Source organism: Psammomys obesus, unplaced genomic scaffold, assembly GCF_907164565.1.
Source record: "Psammomys obesus unplaced genomic scaffold, mPsaObe1.curated_primary_1811, whole genome shotgun sequence".
NCBI lineage: Eukaryota > Metazoa > Chordata > Mammalia > Rodentia > Muridae > Psammomys > Psammomys obesus.
The window spans coordinates 969,168-989,258 of NW_026596463.1; the positions used below are offsets into that span (position 1 = coordinate 969,168).

Below are 20,091 nucleotides of genomic sequence, written 5' to 3' on the forward strand. Positions count from 1 at the left end.
TCCTGTGACCTCCACACTTTGGCATATATGTGCACAAGTGCACCTGCACTCACAGCTTAAACCCAGTAGATAAATAACAAAAGCCAGATATGGTGGCAGGAACCCACAATCTCTGAACTTTGGAGGTAGAGGTAGGAGTATCAGACATTGAAGGCCAATCTGGATTACATAAGACCCTGTCTCGCACTATGAAACAGACTGAAGAGTAAAGTGCTGAGGGTCTGGGGATGTAGCTCACTGTGTGGAGTGCTTGCCTCATATTGGGAAGCCTTGGGCTCTCTTCAGTAGTGCGTAAAGTGAACATGGTAGTGCAAGCTGGAGTGCACCATCCTGGAGGCCGAAGCGGGAGGATCAGAAGTGCAAGTTTAACTGTTTCCTGTTAAACTGTACACTGTTTAAAAGTACAATTCTTTTTTTTAACCATTTGGTCTTTTTTTTTTTAGCACCAAGGATGATTGCTTCAACGTGAGCATCCAGCCACCTGTTGGGGAACTACTTTTACCTGTGGCCATGTCAGAGAAGGACTTCAAGAAGGAGCAAGGTGAGAGGTGACCACAGTTTGCTAGGAAGTTCTGTACTAAACAGTATACACCTGTGCTTCCAACCCGCCCTAGGAGTTCCACTTCTACCTAGCCATTGACAGTCCTTTGCACACTCTTGCCATTTTTTTCTAAAGTGTGCACTCATACTTTAAAAGTACATGTCTATGTGTATTCCTGGCAGCCTGGGAAATGAGTTACTACGTCTTTAAAATAACAGACTGATCCTTAATCAGTTGTTAATTCTGAGAGTTGTTTTTAGCCCCACACTATGCTCACGTGTGTTGAGTTCCAGGAATTGGAGCCTCATTGATGTTGCGCCACTGTTAGCCTTATGTCTGCATTTGTCTGGGCTGTTATAAGGCTGGTTTCCCTCTCCTCTGAATGTGTTTTTCCAGATTCTCAGTAACACACTTTGCCCTTCAGAATAAAGCCATAATTGTACTAGTGAAATACCTCTATTTTCTTTTGATCAGATTCTATTAAAGAAATACTTTGACGAAACCAGCTCTGAAAGATTTTAAATACACACCAAAGAAAATATGCAGCAGAATGCAGCTGCTAATATTGTTCTTACTCAGACTCAAACATGCTTTCTAATAAAAGTGAGGGGCCTTTTATGTGTGGATTTTATATGTTTAAGAACAGTGTTCATAATGGGAGGGTTTATTTAAAGGCTGTTATCAGCAATGTGTAAAAGTTTATGTGAGCCTAAAGAAGTTTTCCCTTTGGAGGGCATATTCAAAGATCCTTTTATGTGGAAGCCATCCAGTCAGTTCCATCCATCTTCCAGGAATTACTGCACACACAGAACTCCCCAGTTATGAAGAGGCTGTGCTTACTGGCACTGGGTGATTGTCTTGTCGAGTGTTTATTTCACATCAGCCCTGACTGTCTGTGGGATCAGAGACCTGTTCAAAGCATCCCACCATGGAGACCTCAGACAACACAGTCAGTGTAGAATCTGCCCCCGCCCCCACCCCGCAGGCCTTGCCAAGTGCTTTTTAAAAAGGAATAACTAAATTCAACTTTGCATTTGTCTTTCTAAAAGTTGAGTATTGCTGTAGAAGAAATTGTCTTTGTGGCTTTCTTTTTCCAATGACAAACAAATTGATTCTCGTGTTTGCTATTCTGCCCTTTGCTGGCTAAAGCCTGCCTCTCTGCTTTACATCTGCTCAGCAAACCAAGGTGAGTGGCGCTCCAGGAAGGAAGGCGCCGATTGCAGGGGATATCCTGCTTTTGGGGTGCAGCTTGAGCTGCACAGATTACTGCATGCCCTTGCTCTTCTTCAGCTTCTGTTTAGAATACTTGTGATTTTCATCAGATGTTTTGTACTCTGCTGTGACTGAGGGATTTTTCGCTGACTAGCCATACAGAACCACAAGTGCACAAGAGAGGCTCACGTGGAGAATAGCCGCTGTCCTCTGTGGGCTTGTTGCCAAAATTCCTTTTTCTTCTGCCATTTTACTCCTATGGTTGTTGATTATTTGTCTGAATAAATCTGGCAGCTGTTTGCTATGTTTAATAGAGCAGAAAGGCTACTCTGAATAAAGCTATTTGAAAATGTGTTTATATGAAGTATTTGTAAATCCTCGAAGGTCTCTTGGCATTTCTGTATCATTCTCTCTGTCTTCCTGAATTCATCCTTTGATGTGGGACTTGATGCTGGCAGATTTACCACTGGCTTTCTTAGTACCATCTTTTTAGTTACCGGTTTCAGCGGGTGTGGTAATGGAAGTCTCAATCCATATAACTTCACACTCGGATTTGTGAAACTGCTCCAGGAAAGGATCTGACCTCTCACAGAAGACCCCTTAAAATGGCTTGCTAGTGAGATATCCTAAACCAAAATGAAAAATCACTTATTTGTATTTTGTCAGTGTAAAGTTGTAGAAGGTGAGATGCAATTCAGTTGAAGAAGTGTGTATATGTGCTACACACTAGCTTTAAAACCTGTTTCTATTTTGATAAATACAAATAACATAATTAGTATCTCATTTCACAGGACATATATTTTAAGACTCAAAAAGTACATTGAAAAATTATGAAGAAGAAACAGGAAGAATTTGGTTCCATTTTACTTGAACGAAAGTATTTTTTATTTTATTCCAAAACTGGAAAGTATGTACAGTATTAGAAGTGTCTTAGCAGACATGCTACATTCATATGTCTTAAAACTAAAGCTTTATTTTAAGTATAGTCCTAGATCTGTTGCTTTCTCTAAGTTGCGGAATATCCATGGTCAGAATGACAGAAGTGGGGGCCAGGTCCTCAGTCAGATTCGGCTGTCCTGTGTATTGAAAGTGCTAGAGTATTCATATTATTGAGCTTTCACTGAAGTGTGATTTATTTGTTCCGAGTTTGGAGCATTACAGTTAGTTAATGGGCTATGTGTGAGAGCCATTGAATACTATAAAGTGTACTGGAAAATGAATTTAGTTTCTTCAGACAGTATTCATTTCAGAAGCCTCAGGCCAGTGGTTTATTCCAGGCTGCCTGCTTTCCATCATTCTCCTCCTGCCACTTAAACTGCAAATCTAAAATTTAGAAAAATCTTTTTAAGTAAGATTTCATTGCATGTCATGGTTTTCATTTTAGCTATTAATTACATTCAATGAGCCTAAATTAAGTCTTGTCTGATAGCTTGAACAAAATGTTGTTAGGTTACAGTGAAGCACAGCCTTTCCCTCAGACAGCTTCAGAGTACTCCCTGCATCTTTACTCGTATATATGTGTGGGCAAACATTAATGATCACCATGGTACTTTTTTTTTTCTTGTTAATTCAAGAATACCTGATATGTTTTCATTAAGCAAAACCTCTGGTTTAAGGAACCTAGAATGCTTGCCTAATTTTATTGTGATTTATGCATCCATCTTATGGGTTCCTAGCTCGCAAGATGCTAATTCCTTAAATGGTCAGACATTCGCTATTTTCTGGCCCTTAACTACCACAAGCAATCATATTTGATGCCCCTTAATTAGAGTACCTTTCCCTTTCCAGGTTCCTTTCCACCTCAGCAATCGAGACAATACATTTGCTTACCATGCTGCTCTCCTAAGTGTGCTTTTGCATGTAAATTAATCTTGATTCAGTTTACACTGTCATGCTGAGTGGTACAAATTGCCTATAACAATAAAACAGCATGAGTTAAAAATAAAGGGGGGTGGAAAGGCAGATTGAACGTGTGCCTTCCTCGATAGGATGTTACTTTGCTTTATGCCAATACATTAGCTGACGATAATGAATCTTCTGTTCTGAAAAGCATGGTTTAGTTGATTTTTTTAATTTTACTTCAATGGAGCAGTACCTTGTCTTTTATAGAACAAGTTAGACAAACCATTAATGACAAGAGTGTTAAGGTTAAATATGAAGCAATGCATTCACTTCTCTGAGTGCTATCCATCTTTCCATTTACAGGAGCTTGACAAAAGTACTGGCTTTGTGCAGCATTTCCTTTAATTACATGCTGCGGGAAACAGGCTTTTAACATAAACATAGTTGCATTCATTTATTCAGCGGTTGCTCTTCAATAGAGCTTAATGGAGACGGTTTAAATCCTAAATGAGCACACACATCTCCTGGCAGTCTTATGTCAGCCTCTGTGCTTCACTTAAAAGCAGTTTGGCCGCTTGTGTACTTGTTAAGGCTTCTTCTGCCTAATGCTCAAGTTAACCGGCCTAAGACAGAACATAGTGTTCCTGGGGCTTGAAAGTGGTTACTAAGCGCGCTCCTTGTTGGCTGTAGATGGCTCTGGTTTTTAGGATAGGAACAGGGCTTTTGCAGTGTTGTTAGCCTGTAGTGTCGTTCTACCGTTGATCAGGGGGCTTTTGAATTGTTCAGATTTCCTCTGCAGTAAATAACTAAAGTGCATATAGGCTTGAAGGTTAAATAAGAAGGACTGTGTATGTTTTTTGAAAACATAAAATCAGAATTTACCATTTTCATAAATTATCTACCTTTTTTATAAATTGTCCTAAAATGTCTCGAAGTTGTGTTTAATAGACACCATTAGTGCTCATCACTTAACATCACAGATGCAAATGGGTGGCTTTTTTACTGACATTATTTTGGTTTTTAGCCCAGGTACTAAATTTCAGTATTTTCCAAGTTTGGTATATTACTGTGTTTGTTGTCTAAATATTTCCACAATCAGCTCTGATGTTAATGGTTTGCCTGTTGTTCACTGTGGGGTTTGTTTATAATTTGGCTTCACTTAGTTTCTTTTCTGCTATTATTTGAAATGCCCTGGAATTTAGAATTTTGTGATTTACATTTTTCCTATTGTCAAACTTCTCGCTTCAAAAATTCCCATTTGTGTCTTTGGCTCTAGTTCTGTTCACCAGACAAATGGCTTTATTGTTGAATGTAGCTTAGAGCATCAGTGTTCTAGAAGTGCATTGACTGTTGAATGACTTCTAGTCATTGCTGCCATCACAGAGCTGTCACTTGGAAGCCACTCATCAGGTACCACTGCTGGGGCTAATCTTGGAAGGAACAGGATAAATAGCTAATGATATTAAGAAGTAAGTATATAGCCACGTAAGAGCAAAGCAGTTTATATGACCCTGGTTAATTTTATTTAGAGTTCTTAGGTTCCATCCTGTGCTAGTTAAAGTCAGATTTATAAAGAATGCTCTGTTTGTTTGTTTGTTTGTTTGTTTGTTTGTTTGTTTTTCAGCATCTTAGGTATTTTCCTACATAGTAAAGATTTTTTATCTTCGAAACACTGGTATCATTCTAATTTTATGTACTTAATACACTAAATTCTAAAGTAGTATCTATCCCTTTCATTGAAAAATTTTAAAGTTTGTAAGCTTAGAGCTGTTCAGATCCCTTTTTCAACAAGGCCAGCTGAATGGAGCCTCCTTTGCTGTTACAGGAATGCTCACCGGAATGAATGAGACTTCGGCTACAGTCATCGCTGCACCGCAGAACTTTACCCCGTCCATGATCCTCCAGAAGGTTGTAAATGTTGCCAATGTCGGTGCAGTGCCTTCCGGCCAAGATAACATACACAGGTGGGCCTACTGATCTGTGGTGTGGGGAGAACTCGTGTATTCACAAGCCTAACTTTAACCCATTGTGAACTTTGGCAGTAAGAACCACATGCTCTGGTGGTCTGCTTGATTGTGGGTTTGAGGCACAGCCACATCCCCTGTCACAGCACCCTCCTGATGCTAGCATGGCTGCTTCTAAAGGATATTCCAACAACAGCTATGATTTACAATAACATTTCTTAAGATACCTCTTAGGAGGCGGTTAAGAATTCACCGTATCTTTCTAGATTTGGGTTTCTAGGGAACTTTGCTCTAACAGTAGACTGGGGCACCGGGCACCTCAGATTCAGCCTTCCCTGCAGGCTCTTCCCTCAGGGTGCTTCCGGTTTATAAAGGGCTGCTAGGTAGCCAGCAGTCTGTGTGCAGCTTCTGTGCTCACCCCGAGCACCTCCTATCCCCCATAAAGCCCAGCACTCAGGTCCCAGGTCCTGAGAGACAGTGGCAAGGGTGGCTTGTTTATACTATCCTGATGATACCTGCACCTTTAAGTGAAGGATAGGAAGAATCGCCGCTTACCTGCATGTTTTCAAGAGGCCTTTGTGAGCTCAAAGGAGTGATCACAAGCTGCATCATGGCACACTTTTGCCATGCAGATATCTGCATGCTGTATTTGCTCTGTTCCTTCTCATATAGTCACCAGTTACAGAAGTAAATCTGGGCTCAAAAGGCAGTGCATCAGGCCTATTGTGTTTTGCTTGTCTTCTTTAGTGGTGCAGAAGCAGAAGAGGCTCTGTGTGAAGCAGGCCATAGGTGGTTTGGCTGTGTAGACCTGCTGTCTGAGGCAGGTTATGCATTTTCCTTATGGGCTTACCTTTGCCACTTACTTAGAAATGGGGAGAAAGCTAAAGCAGGGGCTGAACTAAAATCCCGTGACAGCTACAGAAGAATGCAGGCCTGCTCTCGGCAGCTGCCTGATTGCTCTGTGCTCTGTGGGACAGAATCCAGTGTGTGTGCTACTCAGAAAACACATGTGCTTTATTTTTATGTTTGTTTACAGCAATTCAAGGGGATGGAATGTTAGGTAAATTGGTCTGGAACACTGAGGTTTACCGTCTTAATTTGTAAGAAAGTGTGTCCATCTCAGGGAGGGTGGGGATTAAAGTAAGCAAATGGAAGAAAAGTCATCACTCCGGCACCAAAATGCAAACTCCACCGTCTGTCAAGTAATGTTCGACAGGAGAGAAAGGGAGTCTTGGTTCTGAGTTTTTCTGTCTGATTCCCCTGTTCTCCCTCTTGTACAAGCAGGCTCTCCCCATTGAGCTGTCTCAGCCGGACTACTTCCTTTTGCTTTCCCGTGGGTTTTCTCTAATATTTATGACTTCCTGGAAACATGAAAACTCAACAATGCCATTGTCAGGTTTACCTTCTGGCTCATTGGGGAGTGTTCTGTCCGTTCGAGAGCCTCAGCGCACTGTGGGCTTCAGCACCCCCAGTATGAGCAGGAGACAGGATGGTTGTCGCTCTTGCCTGACCTCTGCTTTACTTTCTGTGTTTGACTTGTTAGGTTGTGCTCCTTTCTCTTTGGAAAACAAGAGTTGGTCTGCAGACTTTTATTTCTGAGATGTAAAGAATTAAAATTACCTTCTTAAATTAATCCAAATAATAGGAAATGTATGTTACTTATTTAAGATGGAAGAGCAACAAAGGTTTTTTTGTTTTTGTTTGGTTGTTTTTTTTTTTTTCTCCCACTACTGACAGAAATAGACAGTTTATTACAGAAGAAAAAGTCATGCCTAGGAATGGAAGTGGACTGGATTGCCAGGACAGGTCTGAGATCCAAAAGCGAGCTTTATAATTTTGATTATCAGAAATTTCCTGAACCTGCCCTGAAGGTTTGCAGCCTCCTGCCTGGTCAAATGACTTTAATTAAAAACCACAGTCAGTGCTCCATTATTATTATTGCTAATGCAAAGGAGGCAGATAACTCAGAGCCACTTACATGTGACTTTAGTGCAGATATAGCACTCAGCCTTAATATGCTCCGACCTCATGTACCAGGATCTCATGGTGCTTTTCTGTTTCGCTGCATCATTAATAGCCTGGCTTTGGGCTCTGCAGCCTGGGAGAGGAGAGTCAAAGGGAGCAAAATGTCTGTGTAGACTTAATAAACTGTGCTGTCCTAACTTGTCTCTCAGGTCTACTACACCAAAAAAATGTTTCATGTGTTGCAAAAAAAAAAAGTTATATAATGCCCTAAATATTTTTAAGCCTTTCATGCCATAAGCACCTCATCATTGTATTTTTTCCAATCAAATTGATTGAATGTATTTTGCTAATCACCTAACATTGCCATTCTTTCAGTGGTTTATAAAACCTATACCAATGTTTTTCTTAATTTCCCTTAAAAGAAGTAACAGTTGCTGATTACAGTTTGATAATGTAAGTTGACAGTTTACTCATTTTTGAGCCGTGTTTCATCAAGACTGTAGTGTTTGTTCTATTACCCCATGGGATGTCGTTCTTTTCTCTAAGCCTAGACATCATCTGCTGATGCCATTGAAATCCTACAAGGCTTTAAATGACTCCCATACTTTTCTCCAAGAGCTTTTTTGAGTTTATGAAAGACCCAGACCAATCCCACTCTAACATTTCTAAACAATAATTTATTATTTTTAAAATACCAAGCATGGAAAGCATTTGACTGTTAGTACTGAAGACAGTAAATTTTGTTATATAACAAAATGGCATATGTTCTCCTTAATTTTCAATATTGTTTCTTTCTTACAGGATTTTAAACAGTGTCATTGTATCTTCCTAACCAATCAATGAATAAAATTCTCATTGCCTTGCTTTGAAATAGTCTAGTCCTACAGCTCCCCCAAATTTGAATATTTTTGTGTTTAAGTACCAGTTTTTAAAATGTGTAAGAGTTCCTAAGAAGAGTAAACCTCAGTGAATTTATAAGGGTGTGCAACAGTATGAAGCGGGAGATTTCATTGAGCAAGGACCTGTCATTTCCACAGTAATACCCTCACTAAGAAAGAGGTAGCTGGCCCTGCTAACGTAGACTTGTGCGCAGCTACGCAGGGGCTGAGACTAAGGGCTAGGAAGTTCAAGGCCTGCCTCGGCTTATGAGTGAGTTCCAGATCAGCCTGGACAGTCTAGTGTGAGACTGACTCTATAAATAGAAAGCAAAGCACAGGCTGGGAATGCAGCTGAGTCAGAGCACTTGCTGGGGATTCATGCTGCCCAAGGCTCGTTCTCCAGTAGTGAGAAAAGAAGGAGGGGCGGGAGAAGGACAAGTATAAGTTGTATGGGTTTTACAGAACTTACTTCAACGACATCTCCTAAGTACTTAATACTTTTGAAGATCAACTGAGGAAGTGTACCCACCTTTAGATTGTGTGGTATTTAAACAGGATTTTCCTGAACAGCTGGTAGAACCAGGAAGCCTGTGTACCATGGACCATCTGACAACTCCGTCTTCCTTACTGCTGTTAGGAAAGGTTCTGGGAGAAGAGCCTTCTCAGCCATCTTAGTGAGTGGCCAGCCAGTGTTCTAGCCTCTGCTTTCCATGTTACAATTACACTTAGGAATGGACAGCGCAGGAATGAGAAGTTCTGCTAATACTGCTAACATCTACTAAAAATGTAGTGGAGTAGCTTTCTTTCCTCTTGTAAACTGTATGAGGTACACTGTGCATTGTAGGAATCTTAAGTCAGAGCTACAAAGGTAATCCATGTCTGTGTGAGTCTGTGTGAGGCAGGATGGCCAGTATTACTCGTGTCCAGTGTTTCTAAGGAAGGCTTCTGTGGGCAATGTTAGGCCTGAGGTGCCATTGCTCAGCTGGACTGCAGATAAGTGATACTGTACCCAAACCCAAATGTCCATCTGTAATGCCCCAATCTCTAAAGATTTTCTCTGAAAAGAACTAGCTGGGAGGTTGTGGGACGGGCACTCATTCGCCTGGAACTTGTGTGAGAACTCAGCATGGCAGGGACCAGCCTGGGATCTGCATGTATGTTCCCAAGTCCACAGCTTGGGGTGGCCCTGGGTTACCTAGTTAAGGAGCGCTATATGACATACGTAAAACTACTATATTTTCCACTGTTTATGATTCTTTTCAAACCGAGGTCAGTCAGCAAGGGACACTAGAGGGTGAAGTGCATATGGGATCCAGGCTGCACACATGCTAGCGGTATCAAGCTGGGCTCTGCCACTCAAGCTGCCCGTAGCCCCAGCTGAGCAGTTCTACAGGCTCTTTTGTGAGACCCCCATTAGCTGCAGCCAGGCCTGTAAAGCAGTCTTCCGCATCGCCACCAGGTTCACAGTTCCAACAATTGCATCACTATTATATATCTAGGTCTTTTCTTGTCATGTCCTGGACAGCAGGTTTATCCAGTGGCCATAAACTGGGAAATGTGATATTTGGGTGCAGGCAGACGTTGGTGCTGCCATGAGTCTTCGGTGCTTAGCTGCCCAGCTAGGTGGTTGTAGACCCTCTGTCTTTATTATCGCACATTCACTGCTTCTGTTCCTTTTCCCATATGTATTGGTTAGGGTTCATCTTCTGTCTACACTTTCTTAATTTTAAATTTGTTGACATATACAACTTGTAGATAGTATCGATCTTAGGATAAGTGGTACACTATTCTTACTCTTGAGGCTAATTAGTAAGAAAGCCAGGTATTCTAAATTAGTATATCCATGACAGTCTTGGTCACTGATTTATCAATACATATTAATGTTTATTTCGGGCTTAAAGTTAAATCTTTCTAAAGTACAGGTACAAATCACTTTTTTTTTTTCCCTAGCCTTAAGCTCATCCCAGTAAGTCCTATTACCATGAGATCCTCATGAGTCTCTCATGGACGGTCACTTCTCGGTGAGGGGCCTAATAACTGCCTTTCTTTCATCCTTGGGTTGATTAAATTTGGGATAGTGTACGTGGGTTTATGGGGGTTTGTTCTGTCTGCTTGTTGTTTGGTTTCAGTTTGGTTTTTTGCCTGGTATGGTGTGGTTGTGGTTTTTTGTTTTGTTTTGTTTTGTTTTGTTTTGTTTTGTTTTGTTTTGTAATTATAGCCTTGCCTATCACCTGGATTGGCCTGGAACTTGCCTCAGCCTCACAAATGCTGAGATTATAGGTGTAAGCCACCACATCTGGCACCAGGATACTGTTTTTGTTTATTGATTGTTTTCCTTTCTCATAGAATCTTTAGATTTAAATTCCTTGTGCTCTTTGAGGGTTATAATGGAAGGAAATTTGGCTTAGCCTGTGATACTGTCTCTGTGCACACATTTCAGAAGTTCTGAGGCTACTGCCAATCCTTATTTAATCTGTCCTGAAAAAAAGGTTTATACAAACATTTATTGATGTAATGATAGCCGACTGGGTTTTTTCTCCAGTATGACACATTTTTGAGTCCACCGGAACTGAGAGTTAGGAAAACATTAGTGACCGGTGCCTCTTTCACTGACAGGCGGCTGTCCACTAGAGGGCAGCACTGCTTTTGAATAAGCTTTCGAACCCTAAGGCCCTCTGAGCCGAGTCTCATTTGAAAGCAAATGCAGACCTCTGTTAATTTTACACAGAAAGCCAGTGTAAATAATTCAGGCATAACCAGAATGCATAGCTGATTTTTCCTTTAAAACATTCTGTATTTAACTTTTGTTTCATTTCTCCATTTGTAATGTAATATACCCTATAATGCTGCAGTTTATTAAGAATAAACAGATGTTTTCATATTAAAAATAACGATGAGAAAAAAGTATTGTGGGCTGACAGTTATGTCAGGGATCAGTGAGAAGGGGGCAAAATTGGCTTTACTCTTGGTTTCTCTTGTGAACGCTGTCTTGACCCACATCCCACCAGGCAGGCAAACCAGAAAGGCTGTGGAAGGATGGGCCGTTGCATTTTCTCTGGAAAGGCACATAAGTGTTAGCTTTTCTGTATGCAGAACGCATCCCTGAGCTGGCGGGTTGGGTGATTTTTACACTACCTCTCGTGGTTAGACCAGGAATCTGAGTTCTAATGGAAGCTCGTTTCTCCTCACGCTTTTCACCTGCATGTTGAGACATGCATCCCCAGTGTTCCAGGTCAGTTTTTAAAGCACTTGTCTTGGATAAATACCCTGAGTTTTAATCTCCTGTGATTGTTTTCTTCCCATTCGTAATGTAGTGGACTGAACTTGAGATACAATTTTATAGTCATGAAATAGAATTCTTTGCAACATATAGAATCTCCATCTGTTTAAAATGTCCTACTATATTAAGCCAAGGCAGTAAAGATTTACAATTTTGAGTCCTTTGGAAGATAATGCTCCAAATCAGCGCGCTTTAGTATTGATGTTTGCGACCTCCTTCAAGCCTTTCTTACATGTGATGACTGCGCGACTTCAGTACACATTGGTCAACTTTGGACTAATTATTTTTATACAGCTAGGGCAGGGCAGCGCACCGTGTGCCGTCTTTCTAATAGGATTCGGTCTGCTTCAGCAGGCAGTAATTGAAGGCTTCATGTACAGAGCCGGGAAAAAAGTTTTAGCCTGAGTGGGCCATTGTCACAGTTTCTGATAACCAGTAGAACAGAAAGCAGGAGAAAATTGAACTTAGAATAGAAAAATCAGAGAGCAGGAAGACTATCCAAGAGAAGAAGAAGCATGTTGTCAGGCTGTTGTTAGTCAGCCAGTCTGCCTCTGTGAAAGGGGCTTATGTGTGTGGGTGTGCTGAGGTGGGCTCAGCCTCTCAGAGATACTTGCATTCATGTTCTGCTGTTTGCATTTACTCCTTAGAACAATTCAGCTGTGGTGCTTCCTTTCTTTGGGTGAGGGTTGGGGGAGAATATTTATGGTCCAGAGCCAGTGTTTCACAAACTTAAATGAATTACAGACAGTATATTTATTCAGAATTTGTTGGTATGTGGCCAGTTTTCTTTTTCCAACAGTAGTTACAAAATAACTTTTTAAAAGGGTAAAACTTCTTTTTTTTCTCACTTAGGTCACAACAAGAGCTTATTTGGCCTTTTTCTTGAATCTGAAGTTTTCAGCAAAGATTAAAGGTCAATTGCTAAAGATAGCGAGTAAGACTTTTAGTAGAATGGCGTGCAGATACATCCCGGCAGTTTTGCTTCTCAGCCAGTGATTATAAACAGTGAGTGCTTGGTGCTTGGATGAAAGGAAAAACAGCCAGACACTGTCCTCTTACTAACACAGAGCCGTTGGGCACAGGCAGTGCAGCTCTGCCCGTTGTCACGCTTGTCCTCACTTGTGGTTCCCAGATTGGATCGCTCTCCCAGCATCCCCTCCCTGTTAACAGCGTCACTCAAAAAGATCTTGTATTTTTCATTACTGGTAACTTTGGAAGGAATAGGTAGAGGATAATTTTTTACTTTTTGAGCAAGGATTAAAAATATGACAGAATTAAGTAAGGATGCTTTGACTTACAGAATATTCAAAGTAAGCATGTAATTTTGAATGGAAAAAAAATCTTAATGTTTCTGGCATAATGATAGGTTATACACATGCTCAGTAAATTGAAAAAAAATAATCTGACTGTTAAAAACAAAATCTGAGTGTGTTTTTACATCTGTTGATAGACAGTATGTGACCTGGATTCACAATGTTTTGCTGTGATCTCATGTTGTGCCACGTACTGGCCCTGTGTCCCAGGTACATGGCTCCAGATCTGTGGGCCTTGGCCCTTACCTCTGTCAGTCCCCTGCCTTGGTGGGTCAGAAGAAATTGTGTAAGTACTTAGCCACCTCTAGTCACATGGTACAAACAGTAGCTATTGTGTAGTGGTCAGAACTTCTGCCTCCTGCAAAAATATGTCACAGTAGGACCTTGGGTGTGACCAAGTACTGAGGACCTGCTGTCACCCATCCAATTTAGCATATATTTACAATCAGGGTTTCTAGCTCTTGCTTATTGACTAGTATTGTTTCCATGGATGTTTTAGATACATCAATGTATCTAAAACATAGCCTGTTGAGAATTTAAATAATTAGTAACTTTGGGGAGTGGTTTTGCCAGTTGTAATCATGCCATGTTCCATTTCCGTTAAATCCATTCGTTTTGAACTGTGAAGTGGGTGTGTCGGAACATCTGATTTCCTGGTTTCTGCTCTAAAGCATAACTTGCAGCCTGTGTGCTGCCTGGACACAGCAGCCTGCATCAGGGACAGCAGCGTGCGCTCGGTTGCTAAGGTGCTTGCTTTAGCACCCCGCCACTGCAGTCTAAGCAAACGCCTCTGCTTTCACGTTCCTGCTCTTTCAGGCACTAGGACTTTTGTAACAGGATTTGAAAAACATTCCCAAGATACTAATTTTAATCTCTGTAAACACACTGACATTTGTCTTTGCCTAGTTGGTGTTATTGTGACATTAGCTCTTTAAGATTTTAATAGAAGAGAAATAAAATGTGCCTTGGGGCTTTGTAGCCCTGAAACTCAAATGGTGCTTTGTGTTCCCATTCAGGCATAGTCTTCTCTGAGGTCCCAAGGCACAAATGTTAAGTAAATAAAGGGACTAAAGAAGACTGTTGTTCATATAACTGTATGGTCAGAAATAGAGACCACTGTTGAAATATTTGTTGAATGAATTACAAGTATGGTGACCAGATCTATGGGGAAAGTTGAGTAGATGAATGGGAATATAGTCATTGTATTCTTGTAACTAGTTTAGCGAACTATAGAAATATCTTTCTCCTGTAAAGCTAAGCAGCCTTTAAATCTTAGACAAGGAGGCTGGGGAGGTGGCTCAGTAGTGATCACTGATCTTCAGAGGTCCTGTGTTCCAGTTCCCAGCAATACACTGGATAACTCACAACTGACTGTCTTTAACTACAGGGAACCCCACCCCCTCTTCTGCATTCTGTGGGCCCACACACATGTTCATACACACACATTTACACACACCTACACAGACACATGTACATAAAGATTTTTTGTTTAATTTAGAAGAAATACATGAATCTGTACGGAGTGATAAGAGGTGAGGGAAAGGCAGGTATTCTCAGAGGGAGACTGAGGAGCTTGGAGTGCTGAACGTCTTATGTGTTTGTACAAAAAGCAGACAGACGTATGTGAAGCTTATAACAACCTCCTTAGGAACAGGGCTGTGCTTTACACTCCTAATATGGTTCACCTCTCTGTAGGAACTGTCTCTCCAATTCCTGCAAGTTCCCAGCGTATTTGAAGACACATGGAAAATGGTTAGAAAGATTGCTGATGCACTTTGCTAATGAGCCATTAGCTAACGTTTTACTATGTGTTGTCAAAGTGCTGTCAATATTTTCAGCCAAGTACGATGAGTATAGTTGTTTTTGTTGAATTATTCTAATTGTTGAAGAACTGATTTTCATTATTCTATTTAGGCCAAACATGGCTTGTTAAAATTTTAAAAAGAAGAATCTAACGTGTTAGATAAGATCTCAATGTTATTTTTAAAAACTCAAAAAAGAAATTACTTTTCATTTAAAGAGAATCTGCTTCCTGCTTAAGTGGCTAATATTTTAATTAAGTCGGGAGTGAAGTTTTTCTGAGAGTCTTCTGATAAACTCCTTCTTTTATGTTGATGGTAATTAAACAGATCCCTGAGGACACTGTGGGCTCTGTTCGAGGCCCATGCTAATTGTCAGACATGAGACACTGACCAGTTGGTTTGCTCTTGAGTAGACCACAGCATGCTGTCAGCTCAGCAGTTTTATTTTTATGTATTGTGAGCTGTTGTCAGGGCTAACTGGGTGCCATTGTGGCTGAAGATGTTGCGCAAATTGAGGCAGATGGCTCAGATTCAGACACGTGTCACCCAGAGAGGGGAAAGGGGATTGGCCCTGCAAAGTGGGGTCACAGCAGGTCACAAACCTGCTCCACACTTGTTAGTGTTTTCAAAAGCTCATGTGCAGCAACTTTGTTTTTCTCCAGTCATCCTTGCAATCAGACTCCCTCCCCCCAAAATGTACAGAACATGGTTCATGAGGGGGAAAAAAGGAGACGTAGAAGGGGGTGGTTGTCTTCCCCTAGTCTTGAGCTCCACTGTGCTTGCAGGATGAAGAGCAGGACTGACAGAGTGCACTGTGCCTCCAGCAGTTTCTCAGTCCATCGCAGTGTGAAAAGGCTGGTTTTGCTTTTTAAGTCCATGTAATTAGTAGGTTCTTCATGTCTTGGAATTTAGTAATAGCACATTAGACTTCAAGTTCCCTTTATTATATCCTAAAGCAAAAAGAAGGATCTAATGTCCTGAGTATTAAAGGGGGTGTGGGGTGGGCTTGGCTGTCATGTGGCATTGCTTCATGTTACTGTTAACAGTAGAGATTGAATCTGAATATTTTTATATAAGTGACTGCTCTGAGACTTAAGAATTTTATAATGTACATAAAATTATCTGATTTCTTGCATAATCGTTTTCAGATATGAGGAATTAAATTCCAAGCTCTTTGAAAAAGGTACCTTTTCTTAACGTGTTTTAAAAATAAAAATATGTCAGCATATTTGAAACAGCCCTATGCATGGTAAAATGTTAGCTCACAAGCAAATGGGTGTTTCCTAAGTGTATCATGATGGAGAATACCAGCGTGCATCTGCCACTCAAACTAGTGAGTAAAACAGGCTTCCTTTCTTCATTCTGTTTGTAAAATGTACCAAGGTGGCCTGCGTGTGCTAAGCATGGGCTGGGTAGTTTATTGATTTTTTTTTTTTTTTTCCCCCTAAGAGTGCTTGCTTTGGGTGTGGAGCAGTAAGTAACCTTTGAATTTCATTTACAAAAAAGAGTTGCTTTAAGCCTGTTTGAACAGATGTGGTCTCCTCCTCTTCCCCTCTCAGGATAAAAAGTCTCTCTTTTATTTTTTTTCTTGCAGGTTTGCAGCTAAAACTGTGCACAGTGGGTCATTGATGCTAGTTACTGTGGAACTGAAGGAAGGCTCCACAGCCCAACTTATCATAAACACTGAGAAAACCGTGATTGGCTCTGTTCTGCTGCGGGAGCTGAAGCCTGTCCTGTCCCAGGGGTAACCTCCTTACATCTGGACTTTAGAATCTGGCACACAACCAAAGTGCCTGGCATCTAGTCCCGCTGCCTTTCATTTACAACAATAGCCCTTCCATCTGGCATGGGGAAGAGCATGCTCTTGACATTCTTGTCTCCTGCTTTAGAACGCTGGTGTGTATCTATCATGTATGCAGTCCCTTCCCCTCTTCGCTTTGCTAACCAAAGAACATATATTTTACTGTCAGTTTTCTCAACTCCTGAGTCCATGTGGCATTTCCTCTATCCTCTGATTACCTTTGGCCTCATTTTCCTTCTGGTTTTTGAGAATGATGGATGTGAATCAGATACTGAAAGTGCACTCGGAGTCATCCTTCCTACAGCAGTAAGCAAAAATTAGCAAGGAAATCATATAAATGGCCTCTCAGCTTCGTATATGAAAAGGAAATAGCATACTTTTTTAAATTAAATGCAAAAAAAAAAAATGGTCTCTGCAAAAATCCCCTTCTTTGAACTTCCTGGTATTGTAATTGGTTATTGACAATTGTCATCATAAAATTGCCCCTGAATAATAAGATAAATAAACTAGCATATGAACAGCATTTGCTTCCCCTGATCCTCACTGGCTGAACGTCTTTATTCAAAGTATTTCTGGTCACAACTTTGGGGAATCACGGGACTTCCTTAATGAAAGAGAAACTACTCCCAACAAGGTAAAGGGTCTTGTTGAATTTCGCTCTTTTGTTTGAGTCTCTGAGATGGGTTTCACTGAGCAGGCTGCACTGGCCTTAAACTTGAAATCCCCCGCCTCTGCTCCTCAGAGCCAGGATGGCAGGCATGCGTCAGCACCCTCTGCTCTCTGAACTGGGGAAATGGTGTAATTGCGCTGCACTGTGGCTAATGACTGCCTCAGTAAGAGAGCAGAAGGTGTGCGGAACGTGAGGTGCCTCTTTGTGCATTTTTAACCTTAGGAGAGAGCTGACTACCGGGCTACACCTGATAAGTAAAGCCCAAGATTCATGTTCCTTTTAAAAATCTTGGTGCCCAAGATTGTTTTTTAAGTTTTGATAAAACGAACTAGTGCACAGTTGATTATGTGCTATTTAAAATTGTATGATGTGTGTGTGTTAGCATCTTTCTATAGGTCATTTGCTAATATAGGCAAGTAACCATCCTCACTAAAATTGTTCTATATAAATCAGAATACCTTTCTAATGCTTTTATATTTTGTTTTTGTTATTGCTGTTGTTGAGATGAGCCCTGCTGGCCTGGAACTGACCTCAGAGACCAGGCTGGCCTCAAGCTTCCTGTCATCCTCCTGCCTCCACCTTCCAAGTGTTGGCCTTACAGATGTGTAGCAGCATGCCTGGTTGGTGCATGATTTAATTCCAGCACTGAGGAGGCAGAAGCAGGTGCATCTCTGTGAGTTCAGGGCCAGCCTGGTCTACATAAAGAGTTCCAGGACAGCCAGGACTACATAGTTGAGGTATTTTAGTGACCTTTCTGACACAGACGGTGCCATCGAGATAACACTTCAGTCCCCTTCAGTACTAAGCATGTTCTCACTGTGTCTGACACTGGCTGGCTTGGTACTCCTGGCCTCCAGTGATCTCCCACATCAGACTCCAAGGTAGCAAGGACTTGTGCCTCCAAGCCTGTCAACAGTCGTTTTTAATGATTTTTGTTATTTTTAGTTATGTGTATTTATGTGGGGATGGGTGCATTTTATCTTCATAGGCCAGAGGTATGTAATCCCCCTGGAGCCACCTGATGAGGGTGCTGGGGGTTAAACTCAGGTCCTCTGAAAGAACCATATGTGTTCTTCACTGCTGAACTCCAATATAACAAGAATGGTTTTTGAAAGAAATTGTGCTGGGGGGGAGGGAGCCGCATTGAAACTTGGAGTATACATGAGCGCTTAAAATCTAAACTAAGTACTTTTGAATCATAATAAGAAGAGCAAACAGGGTGCAGGGAAGCTACATATTTAATCTTCTACAATGAGGAAAGTAAACACAGTGGTTAAGCTCTCTATTCTTAGTCAGAATACACCTGTAATCTCAGCAAAGCTGAGGCAAGAAGATCGCAATAAGTTCCAGGCCAAAAAAAAAAAAAAAAAAAAAAAAAAAACAAACACGGAAATTTCTGCTCCCTAAATAGAGCAATGACTCAGAGTAAAGAGAATGGTCACATGTCACATGTAACAGAGGTCCTGTAAGATTTTGTCACCCAGTGACATCACACCCATATTATTTTGTGGAAGAACACACTGTTTGCACAATGATACAGCATTTTTCAGAACACATCTCTGTTGCTAAGCAACGCCTCATCATGTAGCCCTGGAAGCCCATGTTCTCTTTACTCTGGGATCTTGTATGATGGATGTATCAGTCCTGACTCTTAGAACCCCCTGAATGGTCTGCAGTCCTTCGGCATTCCCGTTGGCACCCCGTTGCTCTGGCGTCAGAACCTTAGCTATTTAGTAATATTTTAAGATGTTATCAGGCTGCTTTTCTGGAGAGGAGGGTACTGTCATCAGTCAGAGGGAAAAGTGCGTGTTACAATGTAGAAAATCTCTTATTTTTCTTAGGGGTCACATCTTTGAAAAAGAATCATGTATTTATAATTTTGTAACTAAGAATTTCTGTGAGACTTCCTTTTTTAATAAGTTACTTTTGGCTGCCAGCTTCCATATTTAAAGTCTGTTAGAGCTGGGGAGATAGCTTGGAGTGTTTCTCAACCTATGGGCTTGACTCCTTTGAGACGTCAAAGGCTCCTTAGCCCGGGGGTTTCCTAGTACCATCAGAAAACATAGATACTTACATTACAGTTTGTAAAAGAAGCAAAATTAGAGTTATGAAGTAGCAATAAAAATGATTGAGGAATTGCATTAAAGGGTCGCAGCATTAGGAGGGTTGAGAAGCACTGGTTCCATCATGGGTAATGACACCTCCCAAGCCTGGTAGCCTGAGTTCCAGTTCCTGGAACTTGTAGAAGGATCTAGCAGCACACAGCTATACCCCAGCACTCCTGTGTGCTGAAGTGGGAGGTGAGGACGGGACCGTCACCTGGAAACCTGCAGGCCAGCTAGCTTGAGGAGGCAAAAACAAGGTGGCTGGCAAAAACCAACTCCACTGCCCTGGTATATGCAACACCCTCTCTCTCTCTCTCTCTCTCTCTCTCTCTCTCTCTCTCACACACACACACACACACACACACACACACACACACACACACACACACGTCTGCAGTCCTGCAGGAGGACCAGCACACCAGCTCTAGAGCTTGTAAAGGGGGCTCACTGGAGCAAAGTGGCAGACCCCCGAGACTGTGAGTCCTGAGGGCTTGATGCTGTCACGGAGTGTCGCTCTGCTGTAGCCCTGTGGTCACCACGTCCCTCACAATGCCTGGTTATAGGGGAGCTCTAAGGCCCTCACTGGCACTCACAGAGCAATGCTTGTTCTCATTCGGGCGTTGCTGCTGGGGCAGGCTAACGATCCAGCCGCCTCTGACCTGACAGGATCCTAGAGGTGGAGATGGCTAGCGGTGGCCATTAAGAAAGAATTTGGAAA

The 20,091-nt window shown here is 41.5% G+C and overlaps 1 protein-coding gene across 4 annotated transcripts in view; it reads left to right on the plus strand.

The window, feature by feature from the left end:
* Ap3b1 (adaptor related protein complex 3 subunit beta 1) overlaps positions 1 to 19,635 on the plus strand; it is a 214,189-nt gene extending 194,554 nt beyond the window's left edge. For 3 of the 4 annotated variants that reach the window (XM_055598376.1, XM_055598377.1, XM_055598378.1), the window contains 3 exons: positions 444 to 541; positions 5,421 to 5,559; positions 16,392 to 19,635. In XM_055598376.1, coding sequence (XP_055454351.1) covers positions 444 to 541; positions 5,421 to 5,559; positions 16,392 to 16,545 — 391 coding nt within the window. In that variant the 3' untranslated portion in view covers positions 16,546 to 19,635. Of the gene's footprint in view, positions 1 to 443; positions 542 to 5,420; positions 5,560 to 16,391 lie in introns of those variants that run through there. The other variant, XM_055598379.1, reaches the window with a different exon arrangement.
* Positions 19,636 to 20,091: the final 456 nt, after the last annotated feature.